Consider the following 24184-nt stretch of genomic DNA (forward strand, 5'->3'; position numbering starts at 1 on the left):
TGTACGGACATGCACATTTTTATGATCAAGATCTCATTCTACAGCCATAATGGAGATTACATACAAGACTCTGAACTTGGATATGGACAAGGAAGACTTTGGACCTACTATCCGCGTCGGCCTGGTTAGCCAGTCCGCCCCTGGTACGCCAATTGTTTCTAAGCCTGGTTACTTTGCCGAGATACCCTGGAAAGCTTGGTTTCCAGACATTGTAGCACACCAGGGGAAACGAGACGGAAAATCCGAGAGACAAAGAGACAGGAAGACAGGAAGACAGAAAAACAGGAGAAAACGAAAACAGCAAAATGCTTATAGAAGTAAATCTTTACACCAACATATGCCACACCATATGCGTAAAAAGCATTCTAGGCAGACACGAAAAAATCCAAAGTGGAGGTTGAAGCTTAGCCCCCACTTAGCCTTGTAGGGCTGAGAGGTATGACCGAAGAGACATTACACGTCGAGCTGGCTTCTGAATTTTTCCGCGAGGATCTTATCTGATGAATATTTTATCTGATCCGTTCCCCTTTTCAAATATCCAATTCTCTAATCATGGATGTCGAGATTAAGGAGCCCAATGAGGCCAATGAGGCCAATGAGGCCAATGAGGCGAGTGAGGCCAATGAGTCTAAGGATTTTCAGAACGTTCGTGAAAAGGAGGTTCAGGATTCCACTGATTCCGGTAGGCACTCTTGTTACTTTTACTCCTTTCGCCGTCCTCACATCGTTGCAGATGTCGACTCCCAGATTGATATGTTGCGAGCTGCCGGTATAGGCATTGCTGAAGATGATCCAACTGAGCCTGTGCTTACCTTGCGTATGTGGGTGTTGGGAATTGCTTTTTGCATCGTGGTCAGCGGCCTGAACACGCTTTATACTCTTCGCACTCCTTCTTTGACGATCTCGGGCTCGGTTGTCCTATTGCTGGCCTACCCTCTTGGAAAGCTTTGGGAGAAAGTCATTCCTAATTGGACTGTTCCGCTGGGGGCATGGTCTTTCGGACTCAACCCGGGACTTTTCAACACAAAGGTAAGCCTGCTAAAACAGTCGTCATTGAGGTTGACCTAACCACCGGACCATAGGAGCACACCTTGATTTACATCATGTCCAACCTCAGTATCTACGTTCGTCTCGGTGCCGATGTCCTAACGGAGCAGCAAATGTTCTACGGCTATAAGGCAGGATGGGGATTCCAGATTCTGATTACCTTTGCCACATTCCTTGTCGGTTTCTGTCTTGCGGGGATATTCCGGGCAATTATCGTCGTGCCACAGGAGCTGATTTGGCCCGGAGTGCTAAGTGTTACTGCTTTGACCACGACCCTGCACCATGTCAAGCAAGATCAAGTACAATCACGGTATGTATTAAAAAGTACAATTCCTTTGCGATCGAACTGATGGTTCTAGCTACGACACATGGAAAATTTCTCGCTACGCATTCTTCACCTTGGCATGCTGCATCTCGTTCTGTTGGTATTGGTTCCCAGACTTCATCTTCCCGGCACTGAGCTACTTCAGCTTCCCATGCTGGATCAAACCAGAAAGCAAAGTTGTCAATCAGATTTTTGGAATGAGCTCCGGAATGGGCTTGCTACCTATTACGTTTGATTGTGAGTATCCTGGTTCTCCCGGTCGCCCCGAGGGCGCGCTAATCAAAGACCAGGGAGTCAAATATCCTATGTCGGCTCTCCATTGCTCATTCCTTCGTGGGCAATCCTCAACGTATTTGTTTCTCTGGTGTTTTGGATTTGGATTGTGGCCGTTGCTTGTTACTATACCAATGTCTGGAATACGGGATATCTCCCCTTCCAGAGTTCCAAAGGTACATATACCCATGCGACCCTGGTAGGCTGAGAGCTGACATGCGAATAGTGTTCGACAACACGGGTGGTGTTTACAAAGTCAAACAGATTGTCAATGCGGCATCAGACTATAAGCTCGATGTCAAGAAGTATCTTGCATACTCCCCGGTATCACGATTTCTGTTCTCATATTCCATCTCACACGCTGATACGAGGATCCATCTAGGTCTACATGCCCATCACTTACGCACTGAACATGTACGGGCTGTCCTTTGCGACCCTGAGTGCTCTACTTGTTTGGGTCATTCTTGAAAAACGTCACGTCATGGCTGATGCCGCCAGACGGGTTCCCCATCTGATTATTGAATCTCTGCCCGGCCGCTCCAGAGAGTACAGTGAAGATGAGAGGGGAGATCCCGATGTTCCTCTGTGGTGGTACCTGATTGGCTGCATTCTGGCCTTGTTCATGGCAATTTTCGCAGTGGAGTGGTGGGACGTTGAACTGAGGTGGTATGGTGTCTTACTAGCGTGTCTTGTTGCGCTGGTGTTCTATCCTCCGGTATGCTTGGAGATATTTCGTGCGCTTGCACTTTTCTAACCGATCTTAGTTGGCCCTGGTCTATGCCACTTCAAATTTGAAGATCAATATTGACATCTTCTGCCGCATTGTGGCCGGGTTCGTCTTCGAGGGCAAGGTTCTCGCCAACGTTTGGTTTTTTAATATTGGCTACATCACGACCATCAAGGGACTTTACTTTGCGCAAGACATGAAATTGGCCTACTATTGCCATGTAAGTATCCCTTTTGCTATACTTACTTTCACTATACTGATACCTTGAAGATCCCACAGCGCAAGCTGTTCTTGGTGCAATGTGCTGGCATGGTCGTGGGCACGCTCTCCTCTCTCGGTGTTTTGAACTGGGCACTGAACCACATTAAGGGTATTTGCACCAGTGCTGCCATCAACGGATTCAGCTGTCCATACTCCAGCACTCACTTCAATACTTCCTTGATCTGGGGTGCTGTCGGTCCTCGTCGTTATTTCTCGAACCAGATTGGCTACTCTGCTTTGCTATATTTCTTCATTATCGGTGCTATTCTGCCGGTTCCGGTTTATTATTTGAGTCGTCGTTATCCAAATTCGTTGTGGAAAAGGGTCCATGTCCCATTGTTCCTAGGTGGTTTGAACTACCTGCCACCTGCGACCGGAATGAACTACGGTAGTTGGGCCGTTGTCGGCCTCACATTTGGCTGGCTCATCCGCAGTAGACTGCATGGCTGGTGGAGCAAATACAACTTTGTACTGAGCTCTGCCATGGACTCGTCCGTGGGAATTGCTGGCGTGGTGATTTTCTTAACTATCTTCTTTACTGGCGCCAGTAAGAATTTCAACTGGTGGGGAACAGAGGTTTACAAGGTAGGTTGCCATTCCCACTTTATCAACAAAGCTAACTCGTATCAGAACACTTGCGATTGGAAAGACTGTGCTCATCTGGACATTCCAAAAAGCGGGAAATTCACACAGTAAGGTGGATTTTGACGCTTTGCTGCTCTCCAACCAAAGGGCACGTTCATGCCTTCAGAAGTGAGTACTCAGGGTTTGACGATGTACAGAACGGAGCGATCTTTTAAATCTAGATTTCAATTTAATCGCATGGGAGAGCATTATTGTTTGATCGACAAACAATGATGGATCCGTCCGCTTCTAACGATTGCATGAAGAGCCCAACGATTTCCAGAATCCAGTGAATCTATGAGTTTGGATTGATCAATACACAGTTCTCATCTTCCGTCAGAGTTCGTAGATCACTAGGAGGAAACATAACATGCAGCAGCGGCATCAACGCCCTCAACGGTCGCAACGCAGCCGGGAGCCTAAATAGCAGGGATTTCATTGACTGTTTGGATGATAGTAGTTGGTCATGGAAGCCTTATACGAAATTTACCCGAGAGAGTTCAACTTAATCAATGTAATAGAAAGAAAAGACTCAGCTCTGGGCACGATGCTGGCCTTGCGGTCCCAAAGCTATGATATGGGCCAATGCAGTCTAAAATAGCGATGCAGGGACAAGCCAGGGTTCAGTATCTGTGTCATTGTAGGCTAGTAACTTAGTTGGCAACCGATTTAATCGCTTAGGCCCGTTGAAACCAATAATCAAGCGGGCCTATAGTTATAGGCATCACATCAGCAAGCCGTCATAGCCTGTAATCAGTAGGTCGATGTACTGTGTAGAATAAATACCATCGTTTTGATACACAATACCATTATAATGGAGACCGACGCCAAATCTTTCAAGTGGTAATTTTGGGTGGGGCAATACGAAGACGCCGATGTCGGGTGTGATTGATTAGATCAGCCCGATTGATTAGATCTGTTGCAGCTGTTGTCACTGCAAGGGCTACAGTAGCACATCCCGGTTCTTTTTTCTCGCCTTGGCAAACCCCAGTGTATGTAATCTTTGATAGAGACGATCCTGTCGAGATGATCCGGGACACAAGCCGCGGCCCACTGTCTCTCCCTTGTCCCTCTCACATCCACTAGCGAGAAGGAAGAATCAGCTCGGAATGTCGGGATCTGCCAAGACCCAGTGGCTCCAATTGTTCCGGCCAACTCCCAACTCGGAAAAGTGAGCCGATACCAGAACGCGACATCCATGTCTCACCTTGCATACTGATTGATAACGCACAGCATTAAAACTCTGCAGATGTTATCTGATCCTGAGTGGAGTCTGATGCCACGAGGTCACATTCTTCAACGTGTTTTGGTGGATCAAGAAGATGGTGAGATGCAGCGTGACATCTCCTACGGGCTATACTACCGTGACCGGAAAATATACTATACGATCTCAGGAAAGGGCCGAGGTTGCTGGACGGTCTGAATGCTACTCTTGTTCCTTTCTAACAGAATGAATGATCGGACGAAGCAACTTCCGTTGTCAGCCCACCCTGGAGCCGAGCTTGGCGCGAAAGAATCAAATCCTCCACAGAAACTTCCCCGTGAGAATAATATCTCGGACCTGGCGGCTTTTTGGGGTGATCGGCATTGTCATATATAGATACCCGAAAGCTAACAGGGCTATTCAACGGGATCCAACCCTAACACCATGCTCCAACATGAACGCAGAACACCCATATATACGAGGTCAGAACAGAATAGGAAAATAGGTATATAAATGAAATATAGAAGAAACATCGTACATGTAGATACTGAAGATAGAAATGAAAAATACAGCCAAGGTTCGCTTGCTCGGGTGGACCCGCAAGGTTACGTAGCAACCAAGCATGAAAGCCAGCGAAATTACATCCGAGGTGGAGTCGCTTCATATCTGATTGAAGATTGTGCGAAATTAGTCGGGTACATCTATAAGCCCTCTCTCCGGGCTCCATTCTTCTTCAACTTTCTCAATCATGGCTGCTCCAAGAAGTGTTCAGCGCTTGCAGCAGACGCTGTCGCATGTACAGCCTCCAAACACTCAATTGTCTCTTGTCGCTGGCCCGACGGAGCCAGCCTTACTGGATATCACCTTAGGTGAGCTGCTGACGCTTCAAGCGCTGCAGTATGGAGGCATTGAGTGCCTGGTGTTCCCCTGGACCAATGCGCGCTGGACATACGGCGAATTGAAAGATGAGACCGAACGTCTGGCGCAAGGCATGCTAGCCTCGGGTATCCAAAAAGGTGATCGGGTGGGCATCATGGCAGGCAATTGCGAGCAGTACATCTCAGTCTTCTTTGCGGCCGCTCGGGTGGGAGCTATTTTGGTGGTGTTGAACAACACTTACACCCCCTCCGAGTTATATTACGCACTTAATCATAGTGGTAGGTGACCACTTGGCGCATTAGCGGCCCCGTACTAATCTCTTTTCATTCTTTCCTCCGCAGAATGCCGGTTACTGTTCATGACACCGCGAATTGGCCGGCATAACCTCGAGGAAGTCCTCGCCGAACTCGGTTCCAACCCTAAGCAAGCTGGCAAGTCGGAATCTTTAGAGGAAATTGTTATTTTGCGCGAAACCTATAAGACCTTTACCACCTACCACGATGTTGTCGCCCGCGGCTTGTCGCAAGCCCCACATGTTCTGCAGGACCGCGAGGCGGAATTGCGTCCAGACGATGTCTGTAATTTACAGTTCACCAGTGGCTCAACGGGCAACCCCAAAGCCGCCATGTTGACACACCAGTATGTGGACTTGCGATCAATTGATCAATTGTTTACGAAAGCTGATCTCTTCATAGCAACTTGGTTAACAACTCGCGATTCATCGGCGATCGGATGAACCTCACCTCATTCGATGTTCTCTGTTGTCCGCCACCCTTGTTCCACTGCTTCGGGCTGGTCCTGGGCATGTTGGCGGTGGTAACCCATGGCGCTAAGATTGTCTTCCCCAGTGAGACGTTCGATCCCAAGGCTGTTCTGCACGCTATCTCCGACGAGAGGTGCACTGCGCTCCACGGCGTTCCAACTATGTTTGAGGCAATTCTCAGCATCCCCAAGCCCTCCAACTTTGATACCGCAAACCTTCGCACTGGTATCATCGCGGGAGCTCCCGTTCCTAAGCCGCTTATGAAGCGACTCTTTGAGGAATTGAACATGACCGAGTATACCAGTAGCTACGGTACGATCTCTTTTTGGTGCACCATGGATCTTCAACTAACCTGCGAATTAGGTCTCACTGAAGCTTCGCCAACATGCTTCAATGCATTCACCACGGACAGCATCCACACGCGACTGACCACCGTCGGAAAGGTGTTACCACATGCGCGTGCCAAGATCATTGATGCGCAAGGCAATATCGTTCCTGTTGGCCAGCGCGGCGAGCTCTGCATGGCTGGTTACCAGCTCACCAAAGGATACTGGAAGAACCCCGAGAAGACCGCCGAAACATTCATTACCGATTCCGAGGGCGTCAAATGGCTCAAGACTGGCGACGAAGCCTCCTTCAACGAGCAGGGCTACTGCACCATCACCGGTCGCTTCAAGGACATCATCATCCGCGGTAATTTCAACCCTACTCCATGGATCGACACAGTTACTAATAATTCACATCTGATAGGCGGCGAGAACATCTATCCCCTCGAGATCGAAGAGCGATTGACCGCGCACCCTCAAATTGAACTAGCATCTGTCATTGGAATCCCTGATCAGAAATACGGCGAGGTGGTTGGAGCCTTCATCGCGGTCGCAGGCACCAGCCGACCCACCGACGATGAGCTGCGCGCATGGACGCGCGAAACACTCGGTCGGCACAAAGCTCCCCAACACGTCTTTGTCTTTGGTGAGGAAGGAATTTCGAGCACGGTGCCTGTAACAGGAAGCGGCAAAGTCCGGAAGGTGGAGCTACGGCAGTTGGCGACGGAGGTGCTGGCTGAGCGCCAGTAAATAAAACAACACAAGTGTACAGTGTTAAAAGATAGAGTCTAGATTTCCCAATACCCCGTGCAAATTCTTAAAAAAGCGGATTCGCAAATTATCAGATGGCGCATTTCGTGTATTGTAAGTCGGTCCTGACCGCGGTGCAGTTTACCGAAATCAGATTAGATGCGAAATCTTGTCTGATCGCCTATCATTGTCTGTTTGGGCTAGTGCAATACTGATCCATGAGTGCATCGGATCTTGGTATTATATTACATACACGATACATACCTGGACATCTGCTGCAACATTAGCTACATCTACTTGTGAATGCCTGGATTCCGGATCACCGGTCTTGGGGCTTTCCAAGTGGGTCGGACTTCACATAGTGCAGCCTGAAGTGCTCCTTATTGAAATATGAAACCATGTGGGATGACCTGCTAGCCCAAATACAGTAGGTGGTTTCTGTCTCAAAAGCTTGCACAGAACCCTCAGGGAACTAGCGTGCAGGAATCCTGCAACACGTAAGATGCGCCACAGAACCCAGAGCAGCCACTGTATTTGAGTGCCAAACAGGAAAGTCAGTACCTTGTTACCGGAGACCAATACAGATCACCTTTCCCGGCTGGAATCGGATCAGATAGCCAAGAAGCCAAGAGAACAAACAGTGAAACATTCCACCCGTGGACTGTATATCCGATGTCGCTGCGAATCTGATAAGATCCGGACCAGCATGTGGGTTGGGATCATGACGCGAGAGTTGTTTTCTCCTGTCTCTATCTTTTGGCTCCTTGCTCCTTGGGCTCCTTTTAAGATCTTTTTCTTCTCTTTCTCCTTTCTTCTCACTTCTGCTCCCTCTTTGCCTTGCTCGATCATAGCTATACACCATGCCCTCTAACGACTTTGTCCGAACTGTATCTCGGAGCTTTCGTGTACTCGTGATCGGTGGCTCTTATGGCGGTCTGGCTGCGGCATTAGCTCTGATCGATCTTTCACAGGGTCGCATTGCCCGCTTCAACAGCAACCCAGATACTAAAGCCCCAACGCATCGCATTCCAATCCAGATCACTGTAGTTGATAAAAGAGACGGCTATTGTAGGTTCTCGAGATGGCCAGCATGCATGGCACCGGCTGATGCTTTACAGTCCATCTCATCGGATCTCCAAAGGCTCTGGCCTGTGACAAGTTTGCATCGCAGGCATGGACTCGATTTAGCGATATCCCCGGCTTGAAATCTCCTGGGCTCAGCTTCATCCAGGGAAGTGTCAGTTCAGTCGACTTCGCTGGAAAGGTCGCCCACATCATCGATGCGGAAAACAAGGCCAACCGGACAGAGTCTTATGACTACCTGATTGCAAGCTCGGGGTTGCGACGATCGTTCCCCACGGTTCCTCAATCCTTGCGACGAGATGAGTTCCTCAACGAAGCGAAGGAGCACATGGCAAATGTAAAAAATGCCCGTGATGGCGTTATCGTTGTTGGTGGAGGTACGTATGATCTCAATCATGCATACGTTCTCCTGTTGACCTTTTCTGGTATGAACAGGTGCTGTCGGTGTCGAGATGGCAGCCGAATTGAGGGTCCTTCATCCTCAACAAAAAATTACTCTAATCCATTCCCGAAACCGCCTGCTTTCATCAGAGCCATTGCCAGACGATTTTGCCGAGCGTGCGCTTTCACTATTACAGGAAGCCGGTGTCGAGGTAATCCTAGGCCAACGCGTCATTGACACAACAGCCGTAGACACAGAGCCTGAGAACCGAGTCTGGAACCTCACGCTTAGTGATGGTCGACAGCTCAAAACTGGCTACGTTCTGAGCGCTATCTCGCAATCCGTCCCGACATCAACATATTTGCCAAAAGAAGTATTGAATGAGGAAGGATACATCAAAGTGCACCGCTCGTAAGCCAGCCCCTGCAGATGTTCAAAGAATGAGACTGATCATCGCAGACTTCAATTCTCGGGAGCAATTCCCAACGCCGAGAACCACTGGGCAGTGGGAGACCTCGCAGCGTGGGAAGGTATCAAGCGCTGTGGTGGCGCAATGCACATGGGCCACTATGCCGCCATGAACATTCATCGGCACATGACTGCAGAATGCACTGGCGAGAAGCCAGAATTCTTGACCCTGCAGCCTTTCCCGTCTGTGATGGGATTGGCTGTTGGCCACAAGGCCGTCAGCTATACCCCGAGTGAGGGCACCCGGCATGGTGAGGATCTTCTGGCAAGCTTGTTCGGGAAGGACATGGGAAATACCAGTATGTTTCTGATATCCCGTGGAAAGTGTGAGAGAAAGCTGACCCAATTGCAGTTTGCTGGAACTATATGCGCCTCGGTGAGGCATGCTAGGCATAAGTCTGGATGTTTTGTGTGGCATTGAGCTCTCCATTAGGTATCGAATTCGGCGTTTTGGTGGAGTAAATTAAAGTGATGAAATTATTGCAGATCCTCTGCGGGGGACTTGTCGGCTTGAGATTCCGTCCAACATGACAAACATAACAAAAGACTGCGCCCATGTCGGTCTTGCGCACCCGGTTGAAATTTTCGACAAGCGAGGCAGAGCACGAAATGAGCCCCCTGGACCGTCACCTGGGCTCCGGGTCCATATCGCGCACTCCCTTCCCCTTCCCGTGGCTTCAACCCACACTCGATACAGAATCGCTTGTCGCTATCACGGCTCGCTCGGCTGCGTCGTCGATGCAACATGCGATCGGCGAAATTGCATTGTGGTCGTAGGCGCAGGCAATAGCGGCAGGTGTAAAGGTCTCGGTGGCGGGCCCAGTCACTTGATTCCGCTTGTAGAAGCTCCTGGTGAGACGGTTGAATCAAAGTATAGAAGTAGGCACATGTGAGTCTTAGTACAAGGACATCAGGGATAGGCAACTGATCAATGATGAGCCCATGTAGCTCTGGTGGGAGGTTGAAGATATTTGGCATTGGACATCTGGAGGTTGACGGGGGAAAGTCAGTAGCCGACGACCAACCTTGGAACTTCCCTTTCTCTCTACTCTACTGTACTTCTACTGTACTCTGCCGTACTCTCTACACGATGAGTTCCATTCTCTACTTCCTTCACCGCTGTCCTTCAATTGGCATTTGTTTCAATTGCTTACAATGCACGGCCGCTACGCTTAGAAATCGGATTCCACTAGGTTCCACCCCGCTATGTTAAATACTTACTTTCTGAGTGCTTTCAGCCACTTCACCTCATACACCCACAAAATGGCACCATTCGGCACTATTTACTCCTATCAGCCCAGCCCTCGGGTCATGAAGGTTAGCTTACCAGCTTCCTATGCCAGATTGTCAGAGCTAACCCCCACTCTAGGCCCAGGCAGCTGCCAACCTTAACGGGTTGGAGCTGGCAGTCCCCGCATTCACCATGGGTCAGACCAACCGCACTCCCGACTTCCTGGCCAAGTTCCCTCTGGGCAAGGTTCCCGCCTTCGAGGGCGCTGACGGCACCAACCTGTTCGAGTCGGATGCCATCACTCAGTACATCGCTGAGAGCGGACCCGCCGCCGCCCAGCTGACTGGTGCTACCCCTGCCGAGCGCGCCACAATCCGCCAGTGGATCTGCTATGCCCAGGGTGAGATCCTGGACCCTGTGACGCAGCTGGCGTTGTGGCGTCTGAAGATCCGAACCTACGACGAGAAGGTTGAGCAGACCAACCTCGAGCGTCTGGAACGCTCGCTGGCTTGTCTCGAGACCTATCTCAAGGGTCGCACCTGGTTCGCTAGTGAAGATAAGCTCAGTCTGGCTGATATCACCGTTGCCGCTGCACTTGTCTGGGGTTTCTCTTTGATCATCGATGCTGAGATGCGCCAGAAGTACCCCATCACCGTCGGATGGTACGAGCGCACCATCGAATCCGAGGGTGTCAAGCAGGCCTTTGGCGAGAAGAACTTCGTTGAGAAGCGTCAGCCTTACCAGGGTTAAGCAAGTACTTGAAAAGATACCAATGATTACATAGACATCAAAGAATCAAATGTTTTCGGCTTTACCGAATCATGGGTGTCAACAATAGAGTAGGGATAATCATGCTATGGATATCATACGTACAAAGACTGGCTTTCAAGCGCTTAGTTAAGTCAAAATAGGGTGCCCAGGTGAGCTGGACCTAAAGGACAAGATCTTCACAGACGAGCCATTACGGCACCTTGAACGGATCCCATCTTCTCCGCGAGGTTTCGACTGGCCCAATCCGCAATGGCCATGTTGGTGACCATGGGGTTCACACCGCTAGCGCTGGGGAACACAGATGCATCGACAACATATAAGCCGTCCGTACCCCAGACTTGACAGTTCGGGTCCACAACACTCGACCTAGGTGACTTGCCCATCCGACAGGTACCCATCTGGTGTGCACTGGCGAACAAGCCACGCTCGGGATTCAAGGGCGACTTCCGACGAAGCTCTGCGATCCAATTCTGCAAGGCCGCGTCATTGGTGCCTTCGGGGGCATTTGGATCCGAGGTCTCAGGCCGGATGAAGGGATCAAGGTCGCGGTAAGTGGTGTGGAATTCTTTGGCGCCCGAGATGTAGGCAATCTTGGCGCTAGCGACTAGGGCCTCCACAATGTGCTTGCGGTCAAATGCGGATACGGTGTAATCCACACGAACTCGTCCATCAACAGGATCTGGATACACGCGCCCGGTGTCACGCTCTTTGGTCAGTGTGATGAAGCTCGTGCTGCGACGCATGTTGGCCGCCCACAACTTATACTCCAATCCTCCTCGCCAGGGGAATACGGGAATGAAAACAGAGGGCATCATTGACACCGACTCAATCTTCACACCATGTCCATGCCCATCAAGATCCTCGAACTCATTGACCACCGTTGTCAGCGCAGAGCCTTCCCAAGGGCGGGTCTCCTCGTCAAAGATAGCACCACCTCCGACAACTTGGAAATGTTAGTATTTGCAATGTGCGCCCGAGTGAAAGTGATAATGACTTACCTGGGTGAAGATGGAGGTTACGACCAATCTGAGAATTCTTCAGACCACTGCGCAGCAACAAAAGGGGGCTATGCAAGGTACCAGCCGAAACAACGACCTTCTTAGCCTTGATGATGACCTGGCGCTCAATTACACCGGGGCCGCTGAGTCCCAAGTATGAATCCCGCGACTTCCAAACTCCCTTCACGCCGGAAGCGACCTGCTTGCCCTTGACCTTGGTGAATAGCACTTTGTCGGCCTTGAATCCTTCCATAAATGTAGCACCGGCCTGAGCTGCGTCAACGAGGAATGATTCAGTCGGACCTTTCTTGCCCGTTGACGGGCATCCCAATGTGCAGTACCCGCAGTAGTGCTCGCCGTGTCCAGTGTTCTGAGGTACCGTTTTGGCTGCATAGCCCAGTTTCCGGGCACCCTCTAAAATCACACTATTCTGGTGGTTATGTTGCACCTTCTCAGTATTGACGCCCATGCGGTCACAGACGCGATCGAGACTCTTCTGGAAGTCGAGAGAGGTGAAGAATGGCAGACCAGTATCTGCCCATTCCTGTCTAACATACCCCTGAGTCTGTAGAGCGGCGGACCAGTTCACGGTGCCACCGCCTCCCCAGGTCGAGCCCGCGAGGACAGCCATGGAGCTATCGTCACTGAAGACAGCGCCTCCACTCTCGAACATATTGACGTAAGCCTCACTCGGGCCCATGGGGAAGGCGCTGGACGGGTAGGAGTAGGACTTTTCGACGACCAGCACGCGATGACCTGCTTCGGCCAGGTTCTTCGCAGTTACGCTACCGCCGCAGCCACTTCCGACGATAACAACATCAGTCTCAATCGTCTCTGGCTGGTCTCCTGGAGGAAATTGCAGGAATTCATATTGGAAGCCATCAGCGGGCTTACCGTGGACGGGAACTCGTGGGAAACCCAGCACAGAGCCGATTGTTGGGCTGCTCATAGCCCAGGCTTTCTTTACAATGGCCGAGAGTCCTCGATAGACCGTACGCATAGGGGGTAATCGCGAAGTATCCCACCCGCGGAAGACCTTCTCCCGAAATTCCACCGGTTGGTCTTGAATGGGAGTTGTTGAGCCGGTCAAAATCAATGAGCCCGCGCGGGTGTTGAGCGCATTCATGATCAAGCCGAACCCATTCCGTCCCTCGTCATGCACATAGTTGCCCAGGATGCGCACCACGATGCTGCGGAAAACTGGGTTTGAAGACACATCTTCCTGTAGATATTGAGTCGCGATCTTTGTCGCATCGGGCCCACCGATCAAGCTAGACAGGTTGGCCACTGTAGAATTCCACTTTGCATCCGAGATGACTTTATCGGATGATGATCTGGTTGTTGCAGCATTGTGTATGGAGGGAATGACGGTATCAGCCAAGGCAAATAGCGTCTTCCATTGCAGCTCCGAAAAATAATTATCAGAGGGCACTGGAGGCAGAGGGACCTCCCTGGGGGTAGCTGATTCAAGAGACATGGTTAAATCTCAAGAATCAAAGGTTACAGAACAGTGGGGAAGAGAATAAATAGTGAGAGGGTTCTGCTTCCTCCCCTCTCCCCAACAAGGGTAAGTCCAGCTTGTCGAAGCTGTAATTGGCAGAAATTCCACGCCAAACCCTTCATACCCTGAGATTCGGGCCGCTGCCTCGGTTGTGGGGAGACATCTTCAATATTGGAGCTCGGCGGGTCTGGTTTGCCCAGTCAACGGCCGCGAACTGCCTCAAGTGGTCATCGTGTTTTCCTGGGGAGATCGACAGTTCGGTGAACCTCACAGGCTCGTGCGGCTGCCGAGCTCCAGTGCCATGTGAAATGCCGAGATGAAAGAGCCGAACTGATCCAACGAAGCTCAATACATGTAGACTGGATAGAGGGAATAGAGGGAAAAGAGGGAAAAGAGGGAATCATGTAGACGGACTGTCAAACTCTTGGAGATTTGACGTGATGCAAAGGGATTTGGGATTTCTCCGCCCTCCGGCTTCTCTTCCTCATCATCATGGCCTGCACTCTCCCGACTGAAAAGGTCTTCCCCATTCAAATTGGCTCCGAACTATTTCGTCTTTCCGGTGCCTCCATTGCCTCTGATGGTGAGTGCCCGTGTCCTCCTGGTCCAACACTGACTCACTGGTTCAACGCGTGAACAGCTCCATCCTATTTCTCGCGCTTCTTCGAGGACCAATTAAACCAGAACCACGATGTTGCCAACATTAGAACTCTCTACATCGATCGCGATCCAACTACATTCCGTGAGATCGCTAGACATCTCCAGGGTATATGAGCCTTCGTGGACAGAGGTGACGGAGACTGATCCGCGACAGGCTACCACATCCGGCCACAGGATGGCGCGCAATTCGTGAAGCTCTTCGCAGATGCGCAATTCTATACATGTAAGCTCCAGCGACAGCTCTTTCAGTTGTCCGAGTTGACCAGCCACAGTACCCCGATTGATGTCGCAGCTCTTCGAGGCCGAGTGCTTTATCCAGATCGGCGACCGCCACTTCCAGATTCCCCGCGATATCTTCTCCAGTCCTGGCGACTCTCCCAATTTCTTCACTCTCGGATTCGCTGCCTTTTTCGCATCCCCGTCCGAGGTCTTCCCCGGTCTGGACCGCCATGGTCTTTTGCGTCCTCCAGCCATCATACCCCCAAGTGTACCGAACCGATCTGCAGATGTCTTCGATGAACTACTGCATATGCTGCGCGGATATCCGCTGCACATTCGGAACGCAGAACATCGGGCGGCTCTCCTGCGCGATTGTCGTTACTTCCACTTGCGCGGCTTGGAGCAGCGGTTGATCTCGCATCAGATTACGACCAATCCCTTCAGTCAGCGATCGGAGATTGTCATCCGACTCGAGGACGTGCGACCGTCAGGGATTCAGTTCGTCTATAATACTTCTGAAACGGGCGGAAACGTCACGTATGCGCGCCCCTTTGTGGACGAGAAGGCGGCCGATCTGGTGGTGGAAATCGGCGACGAGTCTAGCTTGGTCGATGGAGGCAACATGCGCGCCAACTTCTTAGGTCTCGCGAAGCAAAGATTCGCTGGGTTATTACAGGCCATAGCCAAAAAGATGAAACTGCCCGATTCTCATCCGCCATTGGGACAAGGCCCCATCAAGATCCATATCGATCGAGAAACTGACTTGACGGTGGATGGCCAACAAGACTCTCAATACCTCGCCTTGTTGGGGCACAAGGCTGACATTGGTGACGGCGCGCCTCCAGCCAAACGTCCGCGATCGGATCATACCCTTGATGCCTGGGTTGTTCGAACAGGACAATGGCGAGTAGAGGTACAAACCGGGCCTACCGGTGCGCGTGAGGCTGTCTTGGTTGCGGTTAAACTGGACGTCTATACCAGTGAGTCAGTCCGGAATCGGTCGCGGACGTTCCTTTAGGTCTATCTGTGCAATCTGTCAAGCACTTTACAATAAAGATAAATGTGTGGTATCAAGCAGACGGCCTAGCAGCTTCTGTTGCTAGCCGATCTGCATTAATATAATTCAATCTAATCTGAGAATCCACCCCATTCGTCGTCTTCGTTTTCATCTTCATCGTCGTCGTCTCCCTGGTCTTGCTCCTGCTCCTGCTCCTGTGGCTCTTTCTTTGGAGCAGCTGGAACAGCTTGCATGGCATGATCGGGGTCACGTATGAACCCAGCAACGAAGAATCCTCCCAGACCCTCGGCATCACCTTGCCATGAGCGGATACACGCTTCGAGTGCCTCATCAGAGAGATCCACCGTACCTGATGGTCCGATTTCTCCCTCCTTGGGCTTCTCCTCTCGAACACCTCGCTTGCTCCACCGACGCATACCCTCCGGCTGCTCGTCCCGCCGCAAAAGGCGCCAGCCACGTTCTTGAGCAACCTCCGACGCCAGGATGCGAGCCACAACACCTTCATTCTCGATCAAATGGATGGAACAAGTGCTGTATGTGACATGTGTTGCATTCGGGAAGCTCAAAGCGTGTTCAACAATTCGTGCTTGAATGCTTGATAGTTTAGTGAGCCGCTCTGGATCGATTATTCCGTCAGGGATGTCGTTTTCGTCCGTAGGTGAGGCCTGCGGGGCTCCGGGGGTAGCTTTTGACTGCTCGCCATCTGCTTCCTCGTGGTCGTCTGCCTGGCGCTTACGCTTCTTGCCCTGTGACTTGGGGGCCTTGGACGCCGGAGCAGCAGGCAACGTGAGTTGAGGAACATCGTCACGGCCGATAATACCGCTACCAGAGCAACTGGGATCAAGCAGTAATCCGGTTACCTTCTCGAATTGAGGATCTTCCGGGTCGAGAGCCAAGAAATCCTGACCTGGTAGCACAGTGACTATCGAGTCAGCTCCGGCCAGACCCACCATTTTCTGCAGGGTTTTGGAACGCATAGCCGATGCGTCCATAGAAAAGATTCTTTGTTTATCCTTCTTCTTGTTCTTTTGTTTCGCTAGCAATGAAGCCATGTGGGTAGTCTTATTGCCTGGCGCAGCACAGCCGTCAACCAAATCGCCCTGCCATGGGTCTTTCGGCCCACGGTCACCCAACAAAAGGTATGCTGGGAAACACGACGCTTTGTCTTGCAGGATGATCTCTCCATTTTTGTAGGCGGACGAGGCAGTGAAATCCGCGCCGAAAGGAACAGCCACCAAATCCGGGATATTAGGATCGATATACAACCGAGGCTCCGGCTTGCGGCTTTCCAGCTCGTCTTCCGGAGCCAATGCTGCCAGGCTGTCTACCCGCCGATAAGATTTGAACGTAGTGCTAAGCTGCTCGTCCAACGTAGTCCGGATGTTGTTGATACGCACCCAGCGCGGGTAAACAAAATGGCTGGTGCCATCGGCTTCCCGTTTCTCACGGATAATCGCGGCCTTCAATTGCTCAACCGAAGCGCATCCACGACGAACACGAGCCTTGGTAAACTCAGCCCTGAGTCGAACCTTGTGACGCTCAACAGCCTGGCGGATCGGGTGAGCCGCGGGGGCAGCAATACCCTTTTTCGAGAGCAGGTGATCATGGACGAGGAGAAGAGCAAGAAGAGGAGAGAGCTAGAGAGAAATCACTTGGTCAGTCAGCAGGTATCTCAGCGGTCTCCTTGCGGTCAATCTCACCTTGCGCTCAAGGGCAAGGATGCCTGCTTTGTCAATAACCTCTGCCAGTACGCTGTCCCATTTCGCAGCCTCGGTGATCAACGCATAGATCTGCGCTGGGGTTGCACGCAGATTGCGAGCGCTGTAGATTCTCGACTTGAATGAGCCGCCCGAAGATGGCGCGGTCAGGATAGCGACCGCATCAAAGTAGAGGGACATTGGAGTGGAATGTTGATTGGGGAATGTCGAGGATTTTCGTCAAATTGACGTTGTTTGCTCTGTTTGCATTGATCTATACAGTTGATCTACTTTACTCCAATACAGAGACTTTGTATGGAATCATCATTGGCTTAATGTTGACTATAATAAACTTCTGGTATTGAAGAGTTATAGTGCAGACTAGGTTAAATGTCTTTTAATATCTCAACTCACTAATCTTCAGCCCATCTCTCCATCTGTATATCTGGGTCAGCCCCTCCGCTCAGATCTCCGATCTACGCACATTTCTTCTCCAAATTGACCCCTGTGCATCTCCATAACATCCTTTCTGGCACCTACAATGGCACCCAACCCTATTTTCAGCACATCAATCCAACCACCGCCAGGCCCCAGCGCAAAGCTAGTCCTCCCCACCTCAATCCCCAACACCAACCCCACCACATTCAACGATGCAATGAAAATCCGCATGCACGTCTTCGTAGACGAACAAAACTGTTCCGCAGAGGCCGAGATCGATAGCGACGACAACCGGAGCTGGCACTGGGTAATCTACGACGGGACCACACCGGTGGGGGTCATTCGACTGGTCCCCCCGCCGCAGCCGCCACACAGCCAGATAACCAACCCAAAGGCAGAGGCAGAGGCAGAGGCGGTGTACGACTGGACACATGAGCCGTGTATCAAGTTGACTCGGGTGGCGATCATGCCGGAGTACCGCGGCCTCGGACTTGGGCGACGATTAGTGGAGGCGGCATTGGAGTGGGCGGCTGCGCATGCGGCGGAGATAGACGAGGCTGCTGCGTTGATCGGCGCAAGGGCGGAGCGGGAGAGTGCTCCGCCCTGGAAGGGCCTCGTGCTTGTTCATGCTCAAGTGGATGTGGAGCGGATGTATGCAAGACTTGGGTTTGTGACTGAAGAGGAGTTGGGGACTTGGTACGAGGAAGGCATAGAGCATCGTGGAATGTTTCGTAGATTGGCTTTGAGTTGATTTACACTGGAGATATAATGGAGATGTACACTACGCAGTCTACGAGAGAAGAGTCAAATTCAATAGTTGGACTCACAAGTAGATTCAACTAGATCAAATGGGGGTATGGAGAGGGCGAACCCCCTCGCATCGCACGGTTCAAAGACCAGTGCAAAGAAACAGAAAATCAAATAAGATCGCCGCTCAGTGGAGTCGGCTGGGTATCCGGAACATCGCAAGCAAAGGCAAAAAAAGCAAGAAGCGACCGAGTCTCTAAGAACCGGCGAGAAAGCCCTCTAGACATGATGCGTATCGGAGACCGCAGGAAAAACAAGCAAGAAAAATCAACAAACAATGCCCTTGGCCAAGGGCCAATCGAACGCCGAAAACCCGTCGCCAATCAAAGAAGCAGGTCACGCGAGATAGCATGATTAGAAGTGAAGATAGTAAATCAAGTAGATGCGCTGCAGCAGGCCTGCTGGCTACAGTAACCCAGCGGGAAACGCAATCAGAAGGTGCTCCAGTTCCAGTCACGGGGAACAGAGGCAGCAACCTCGGCTGTCTGGCCCTTGGGTTCCTCGGGGTTGGCGTCCATGTCCTCGGCAGAGTTGGGCACGGCCACACCGGTCTGCTGAGCGTCGATGTTGTTCTGAATCTTGTTCAGACGGTCGGAACGGTTCTCCTCCCAGCGCTGGTGGGCGCTCCAGCAGAGGTCACAAGCGCGAGACGGCTCACCCTCGGGGTGGAAGCGAGCGTTCTGGTCAAGTGGAACGAGGTGGGGAGTGTGAGAGGCGCAGAAGACGTGACCGCAGTGACGGCAGTGGTGACGACGAAGGAAAATACCGAAAGAGGAGCGACAGGTCGGAGAATCACAGTTGGAAGAAGCAGAGTCCGCCTGGAGAAATGTTAGCCAAGTTTATTGTGGGGAGACTGGAGCACGCCATCGAATGACGAGCTCACACGACATATGCGATCGCATACGCGCCATCGCATCGCAGTGCCTATAAAGAGACCCAGGGGGAACAGAATACTCACTTTCCAATGCTCACGGGTTGGAAGACCAGTCACCTCACCGAGGGACTCGTTCTTCATCCACTCGTGCTGAGCGACCTTGCTGATATTGCTGGAGTGGCTTTCCATGGTGAAGCGTCGGCTGAGGGGTTCGACGGAATCCTCGCTGAGGCTGTCCAGGGAACCATGCACGCTGCGCGGTGGGGTAATAGGGGACGACTTCTGAGGGCGCTCGGTCGGGCGGAGAGCAGCTGGGACATAGAGAGGGCCCTTGGGAGGACGCAACTGGCGGGACTGCAGAGGGAGCTGGTGCAGAGAAGCCGTGGTGAGATGGGGAGAAGTGGGGGAGTTGTTGGAGGGAGTATTGGAAGCCGAGTTGGAAGCCGAGTTGGTAGCAGAGTGGGTGGCAGAGTTGGTAGGAGAAGGCTGGCCATAGACTGAGATCTGGTTGGCCGGGAGGTTGGTCGAGGTCAAGACATGAGTAGCCATGATTGGTGGGATGTAAAAATGCAAGGTAAGGGATGATGAGATGATGAAGAGTGAGAAGGATATGAAGGTGAAGATGCTAAAGTTGGGAAGCTCGAGTTATGGGCAGAAAGCCGGACAGCACTGAGTTTATGATGAGCAGCGGCAAAACGCCCAGCACATCCTCCTATGGAGTTGAGGGGCAAAAAAAAAAGCGGGATCTTGAATAATCGGCGACCGATCAATTGGAGGCAAAATTGGCCGTTCAGCCGGGGAAACAAATAGACGGTAAGTGGCCGAGAACAGTGGGGACGGGACGTTGGATCTAAGAACTGTTGAACAGTGAGATCAACGTAGTAGGATAGTGTAGAGGAGTGAATAGGAGAGTGAGTCTGAATAGAAAGAATCAGATATGCGAGAATAGAGGGAGGCGGCTCAATTAAGTAGCACATGTCACATCAAAAGGAGGTGAGAAGGGATATTAGGTATCTATACTTCCTCCCGGTACTACCTGGCCGGCCATCTACTGTGTACTTTGTACTTTATCCCTCCCTCTCCATATGCATGGCACAGATGGCACAGACCGAAATGGTCGAGATTCCCATGAAATCATATTCTCTTTTTGACCGCCTCTTGCCTCTTGTCTAGAGATATGCTAGGATTCAGACCGGTCACTATCCGTGAAGCACGATGGCTTTCCCTATGCGGTCTCCCCACTCTCTCCACCCAACGGGGCTGTAGTTCCCCAGTTATAATGTTACTGCAGTTGATCTGAACACGTTCAATAAATGTTCCTCTTCATATACATACATGTATCCTATATATATTCTGTACTCTGTAAGTTAGATGTACTTCATGCACTCGACCTCTGGAATGCACACAATAGTCTCCGGCGTATCGAATAGCCACATTCCCAGTCGCTCCTTCCTTCGGAATAGGTTCATTAGCGGGAAGCTAATGACCAATCAGGCTGGTTGTGGCGTCTGGTCTTATCATGGCCTGCTGATTGGTCAGACTCGACCTTTTCACCCCTGATTGGCCAGTCAGATTGTCCATCGGGCCGGCTTGACCTTTCGGGCCAAGTCCGCTTCCGGAGCCCCGCGGAGATGACACATCCTCACCAATCAGCGTGCTGCGGTTGCCAATTCCCGCCCCTTAAAGTTAATCCAGAAGGGGAAGGAAGAAGTGGAAGCCTTCTAGTGTTCCCCTTAGAAGCCATTTACATTGTACATCGAATTTATTTATTTCTACCCGGACCTCGGCTTGTGTCAGGTTGACCGGATTTTGAACAGTTCTCGAAATTGAGGCTGCATACACCTGAGAATCATTATTTGGCCGGAGTTTCTTCGGTGTCACAACTGATCAACCGCACTAATGTCTACCCCAATTGGTTACCAGATAACGTTAGACTCAAACGTCTGACAGATCCATGTACATGTACCAGTAACATGTCAAGGGAAGTACAAGTAACCTCCAATCGTACAACAACATCCCAAATATAGCCGCTTGCAGATCCCCGGATGTCGTCATGACTTACATGTGTGGCTTCAAACCTGGGGAATCCCCGACCTGAATCCCAAACGCAATCATGAAGTTAGCCGTCTTCAGTGCCAAATCATACGACCGCACTTATCTAGACCAAGTGCGCGATCAGCACTTCGCCTCGCTATGCACCATTGACTACCACGCCTTCTCCCTATCAGAAGAGACCGTGCCACTCGCGCGGGGATGTGACGCCGTCTGTGTCTTCGTAAACGACAATCTAGATGAACCGGTGCTGAAAGCCCTCCACGCCTACGGGATCCGTGCCATCCTCCTCCGCTGCGCAGGCTTCAACCATGTGAATCTCGCAACCGCAGAGGAGCTAGGCCTCTTCGTGGCGAACGTCCCGGCCTACTCCCCCGAAGCGGTGGCGGAGTTTGCCGTGGCGCTGATCCAGACGCTAAACCGCAAGACACACCGCGCATACAACCGCGTCCGCGAGGGCAACTTTAACATCGAAGGCCTGCTGGGGAATACACTGCATGGCAAAACCGTAGGGATCGTCGGCGTGGGGCGGATCGGGCTCGCCGCCGCGCGAATCTTCCACGGCTTTGGATGCCGGCTTCTAGCGCACGATCCGTTCGCCGGGGACGAGTTCCGACAGTATGGGACCCTGGTCGATCTGGAGACCCTGTTGAAGGAGAGTCATATCGTCAGCCTGCACTGTCCGCTTACAGACAGCACAAAACATCTTATCAATGAGGAGACACTGGCGAAGATCAGACCGGGGTCATTGTTGGTTAACACTTCGCGCGGGGGACTCATCGATACCACGGCTGTCGTTCAGGCACTGAAGACACAACAGCTGGGCGGGCTGGCCTTGGATGTGTATGAGGCAGAAGGCGAGCTCTTCTACAATGACCATTCAGGCGAGATCATCGAGGACGATGTCTTGATGCGTCTTATGACCTTCCACAATGTTCTGATCTGTGGCCATCAGGGGTTCTTCACGCGCGAGGCACTGTCGGAGATTGCCGAGGTCACGCTAGGCAATCTATCGGATTTTGTGGCTGCTCGTTCGTGCAAGAACTCCTTGGTTACAGAGGGACATGTATTGGTTCGTCGGGATACAGAGCCCGTACGATTGTAGGTTTAGGTTGAATGCGTATGTATTGATATTGGACTTAATGGAACGCTTGCAAAAGATATCATTCATCATGAGTATTAAGTAGGTCATAACTTCAAACTGGTTCAACTGCGCAACGGACGAGTCCCTTGGAACTGATCCTGGATAGCTTGCCATGCCCTTGGGAGGAAACGGTTCCCATGAACGATCAACGGGACTACCGAAATCAACCACATGAAATACACCAGCCCCACAGCCAGAATCAGTCGAAGCTGCTCGAAGATCGATCCAACTACTCCACGTCTAGCGGCTTGCCGGGGTACTTGTGATTCTTGATCGGTATGTGACAACGCGTCTGCCATTTGCCAGGCTGCCCGACAGTTGATCTTCTCCCAGGTGGTGTTGTCGGCATACTCACGCGCAGCCACAGCAAGAGTCGCTCGCCTTACTGTATCGTGGGAAACATCCTTGACCAATGAGATGAAGCGTTCCAGATCGTGCGGTGGGACTAGATGCCCAGTCTGTCCATGGCGGATGATATCCGAGGGGCCACCTTGATCGCGCGCAATGACTGGAATACCGCTGGCCATGGCCTCCAGAACCACCAACCCGAACGTCTCTGTGATAGAGCAATGAAGGAAGAGATCGGCCGAGGCATAGGCGCGAGACAAAGCAGCTCCGGTGAGAAATCCGGCAAAGACGACATGATCACGGACGCCGTCGAAGAGGCGCTGCACCTTGTTCTCGACTGCTGGGTTACGGTTCCCGCCGACAATAAGCAACTTGAAGGGTACTTTGTCAGCGGCCAGCTGCTGCACAACCTGTGCAAGGAACTCGAATCCTTTCTCTGGGGCGATGCGGCAAACACAAATTAAGATGATCTCGCCTTTAGGAGCAATCTGTCGTCGATATGAGTCGTCGCGCCGTGTCGGCGAGAAGAGTATAGTGTCCACACCACGACCTAGCTGAACGAGTCGGTCGACCGGTGCACCTGCACGCTCCAGATACCGGCGGATGGCACTGCAGGGATAAAAGATGGTATGGACGGCGCGGGTGCGGAACAAGAAACCCTGTACAGTAGCCAAGAGCCAGACACCGAATTGATCCAGCGGTGCGGGCAGCATAATCTCCGCATAAGCGGACAAGTCTGTCTGAAAGTTGAGCAAGACCGGCGGCGGAGATCTAAGCTGGCGGATCTGCAAGAGCATCTGGAAGCCGAGCGAAGCCGGACTGGCAAGATAAATGAGATCAGGCTCGAAGCACCGATCAAAGACATCTGCCAACTGGAACGGATAGACGACTGTCAAGTCGGGGTTATAGGGCAAGGCACAGCCAGGCAAACGGCGCTCCCAAGAAGATGCCATCTGCTTCGAGTCGCCTTTGAAATGAGGCGCGACGAGAATCAGCTCTGCACCGTTGTCGCGCAGATACTCGACCAGACTGCGTGTCGTCCGACTGACTCCATTGACGGGACCCCATGATTCTGTCGCGAGGAGGATCTTCTTGCCGCGGAGGGCACTGGGGAAGTGTTGGACCTTGCAAACCTCACCCTCGAGGGAGGAGAGGAGGGGCGTAGATTCGGCCATTGTGAGACATGAAGAGAGACATATTGAACAGGGCTGGCCAGGGGTGGTTGCTTTTGAAGGAGTCAAGTATGTGTATAGAGTGTAGATGATCGATGCACGTGCCGCATCTGCCCGCTGAGGATCGTTGCTTGGCGGCCAG

General features: G+C 51.7%; 12 protein-coding genes across 12 annotated transcripts; 8 read left to right on the forward strand and 4 right to left on the reverse strand.

Moving 5' to 3' along the window:
- Nucleotides 1–49: 49 nt before the first annotated feature.
- On the forward strand, nucleotides 50–501 carry PENARI_c038G03958 (uncharacterized protein; the record flags this gene model as incomplete). Its single annotated transcript, XM_022636970.1, has 2 exons — nucleotides 50–143; nucleotides 428–501. 2 exons carry the CDS (start codon nucleotides 50–52, stop codon nucleotides 499–501), a joined length of 168 nt encoding a protein of 55 aa, XP_022483179.1.
- Nucleotides 502–552: 51 nt separating this feature from the next.
- Nucleotides 553–3329, forward strand: PENARI_c038G01698 (uncharacterized protein; the record flags this gene model as incomplete). Its single annotated transcript, XM_022636959.1, has 10 exons — nucleotides 553–682; nucleotides 734–1029; nucleotides 1083–1357; nucleotides 1407–1609; nucleotides 1663–1821; nucleotides 1872–1969; nucleotides 2028–2360; nucleotides 2410–2592; nucleotides 2652–3218; nucleotides 3264–3329. The coding sequence occupies 10 exons, from the start codon at nucleotides 553–555 to the stop codon at nucleotides 3327–3329; spliced, it is 2310 nt and encodes a 769-aa protein (XP_022483171.1).
- A 1880-nt stretch (nucleotides 3330–5209) lies between these two features.
- Nucleotides 5210–7179, forward strand: sidI (putative long-chain-fatty-acid-CoA ligase; the record flags this gene model as incomplete). The annotated part of the gene is made up of 5 exons (XM_022637012.1): nucleotides 5210–5618; nucleotides 5682–5979; nucleotides 6036–6415; nucleotides 6467–6796; nucleotides 6854–7179. The coding sequence occupies 5 exons, from the start codon at nucleotides 5210–5212 to the stop codon at nucleotides 7177–7179; spliced, it is 1743 nt and encodes a 580-aa protein (XP_022483140.1).
- Nucleotides 7180–8039: 860 nt separating this feature from the next.
- Nucleotides 8040–9502, forward strand: PENARI_c038G03945 (putative pyridine nucleotide-disulfide oxidoreductase AMID-like; the record flags this gene model as incomplete). The annotated part of the gene is made up of 5 exons (XM_022636969.1): nucleotides 8040–8247; nucleotides 8298–8639; nucleotides 8698–9055; nucleotides 9104–9411; nucleotides 9465–9502. 5 exons carry the CDS (start codon nucleotides 8040–8042, stop codon nucleotides 9500–9502), a joined length of 1254 nt encoding a protein of 417 aa, XP_022483150.1.
- An 873-nt stretch (nucleotides 9503–10375) lies between these two features.
- Nucleotides 10376–11093, forward strand: PENARI_c038G07452 (glutathione S-transferase family protein; the record flags this gene model as incomplete). The annotated part of the gene is made up of 2 exons (XM_022636988.1): nucleotides 10376–10429; nucleotides 10482–11093. The coding sequence occupies 2 exons, from the start codon at nucleotides 10376–10378 to the stop codon at nucleotides 11091–11093; spliced, it is 666 nt and encodes a 221-aa protein (XP_022483192.1).
- Nucleotides 11094–11290: 197 nt separating this feature from the next.
- PENARI_c038G01859 (GMC family oxidoreductase) lies at nucleotides 11291–13589 on the reverse strand (the record flags this gene model as incomplete). The annotated part of the gene is made up of 2 exons (XM_022636963.1): nucleotides 11291–12057; nucleotides 12113–13589. 2 exons carry the CDS (start codon nucleotides 13587–13589, stop codon nucleotides 11291–11293), a joined length of 2244 nt encoding a protein of 747 aa, XP_022483193.1.
- A 516-nt stretch (nucleotides 13590–14105) lies between these two features.
- On the forward strand, nucleotides 14106–15510 carry PENARI_c038G05328 (uncharacterized protein; the record flags this gene model as incomplete). Its single annotated transcript, XM_022636977.1, has 4 exons — nucleotides 14106–14196; nucleotides 14254–14379; nucleotides 14428–14496; nucleotides 14546–15510. 4 exons carry the CDS (start codon nucleotides 14106–14108, stop codon nucleotides 15508–15510), a joined length of 1251 nt encoding a protein of 416 aa, XP_022483161.1.
- Nucleotides 15511–15620: 110 nt separating this feature from the next.
- Nucleotides 15621–17408, reverse strand: PENARI_c038G08999 (rRNA (cytosine-C5-)-methyltransferase RCM1; the record flags this gene model as incomplete). Its single annotated transcript, XM_022636998.1, has 2 exons — nucleotides 15621–17147; nucleotides 17211–17408. The coding sequence occupies 2 exons, from the start codon at nucleotides 17406–17408 to the stop codon at nucleotides 15621–15623; spliced, it is 1725 nt and encodes a 574-aa protein (XP_022483162.1).
- Nucleotides 17409–17748: 340 nt separating this feature from the next.
- Nucleotides 17749–18396, forward strand: PENARI_c038G01792 (GNAT family N-acetyltransferase; the record flags this gene model as incomplete). Its single annotated transcript, XM_022636962.1, has 1 exon — nucleotides 17749–18396. The coding sequence occupies one exon, from the start codon at nucleotides 17749–17751 to the stop codon at nucleotides 18394–18396; it is 648 nt and encodes a 215-aa protein (XP_022483181.1).
- Nucleotides 18397–18883: 487 nt separating this feature from the next.
- On the reverse strand, nucleotides 18884–19875 carry PENARI_c038G06684 (FYVE zinc finger domain-containing protein; the record flags this gene model as incomplete). Its single annotated transcript, XM_022636984.1, has 2 exons — nucleotides 18884–19270; nucleotides 19411–19875. 2 exons carry the CDS (start codon nucleotides 19873–19875, stop codon nucleotides 18884–18886), a joined length of 852 nt encoding a protein of 283 aa, XP_022483175.1.
- A 1564-nt stretch (nucleotides 19876–21439) lies between these two features.
- On the forward strand, nucleotides 21440–22483 carry PENARI_c038G08690 (2-hydroxyacid dehydrogenase; the record flags this gene model as incomplete). Its single annotated transcript, XM_022636994.1, has 1 exon — nucleotides 21440–22483. The coding sequence occupies one exon, from the start codon at nucleotides 21440–21442 to the stop codon at nucleotides 22481–22483; it is 1044 nt and encodes a 347-aa protein (XP_022483157.1).
- A 101-nt stretch (nucleotides 22484–22584) lies between these two features.
- PENARI_c038G01072 (glycosyltransferase family 4 protein) lies at nucleotides 22585–24045 on the reverse strand (the record flags this gene model as incomplete). Its single annotated transcript, XM_022636957.1, has 1 exon — nucleotides 22585–24045. The coding sequence occupies one exon, from the start codon at nucleotides 24043–24045 to the stop codon at nucleotides 22585–22587; it is 1461 nt and encodes a 486-aa protein (XP_022483144.1).
- Nucleotides 24046–24184: the final 139 nt, after the last annotated feature.

The sequence above is a fragment of the Penicillium arizonense genome, assembly GCF_001773325.1.
Source record: "Penicillium arizonense strain CBS 141311 chromosome Unknown PENARI_contig038, whole genome shotgun sequence".
Lineage (NCBI taxonomy): Eukaryota > Fungi > Ascomycota > Eurotiomycetes > Eurotiales > Aspergillaceae > Penicillium > Penicillium arizonense.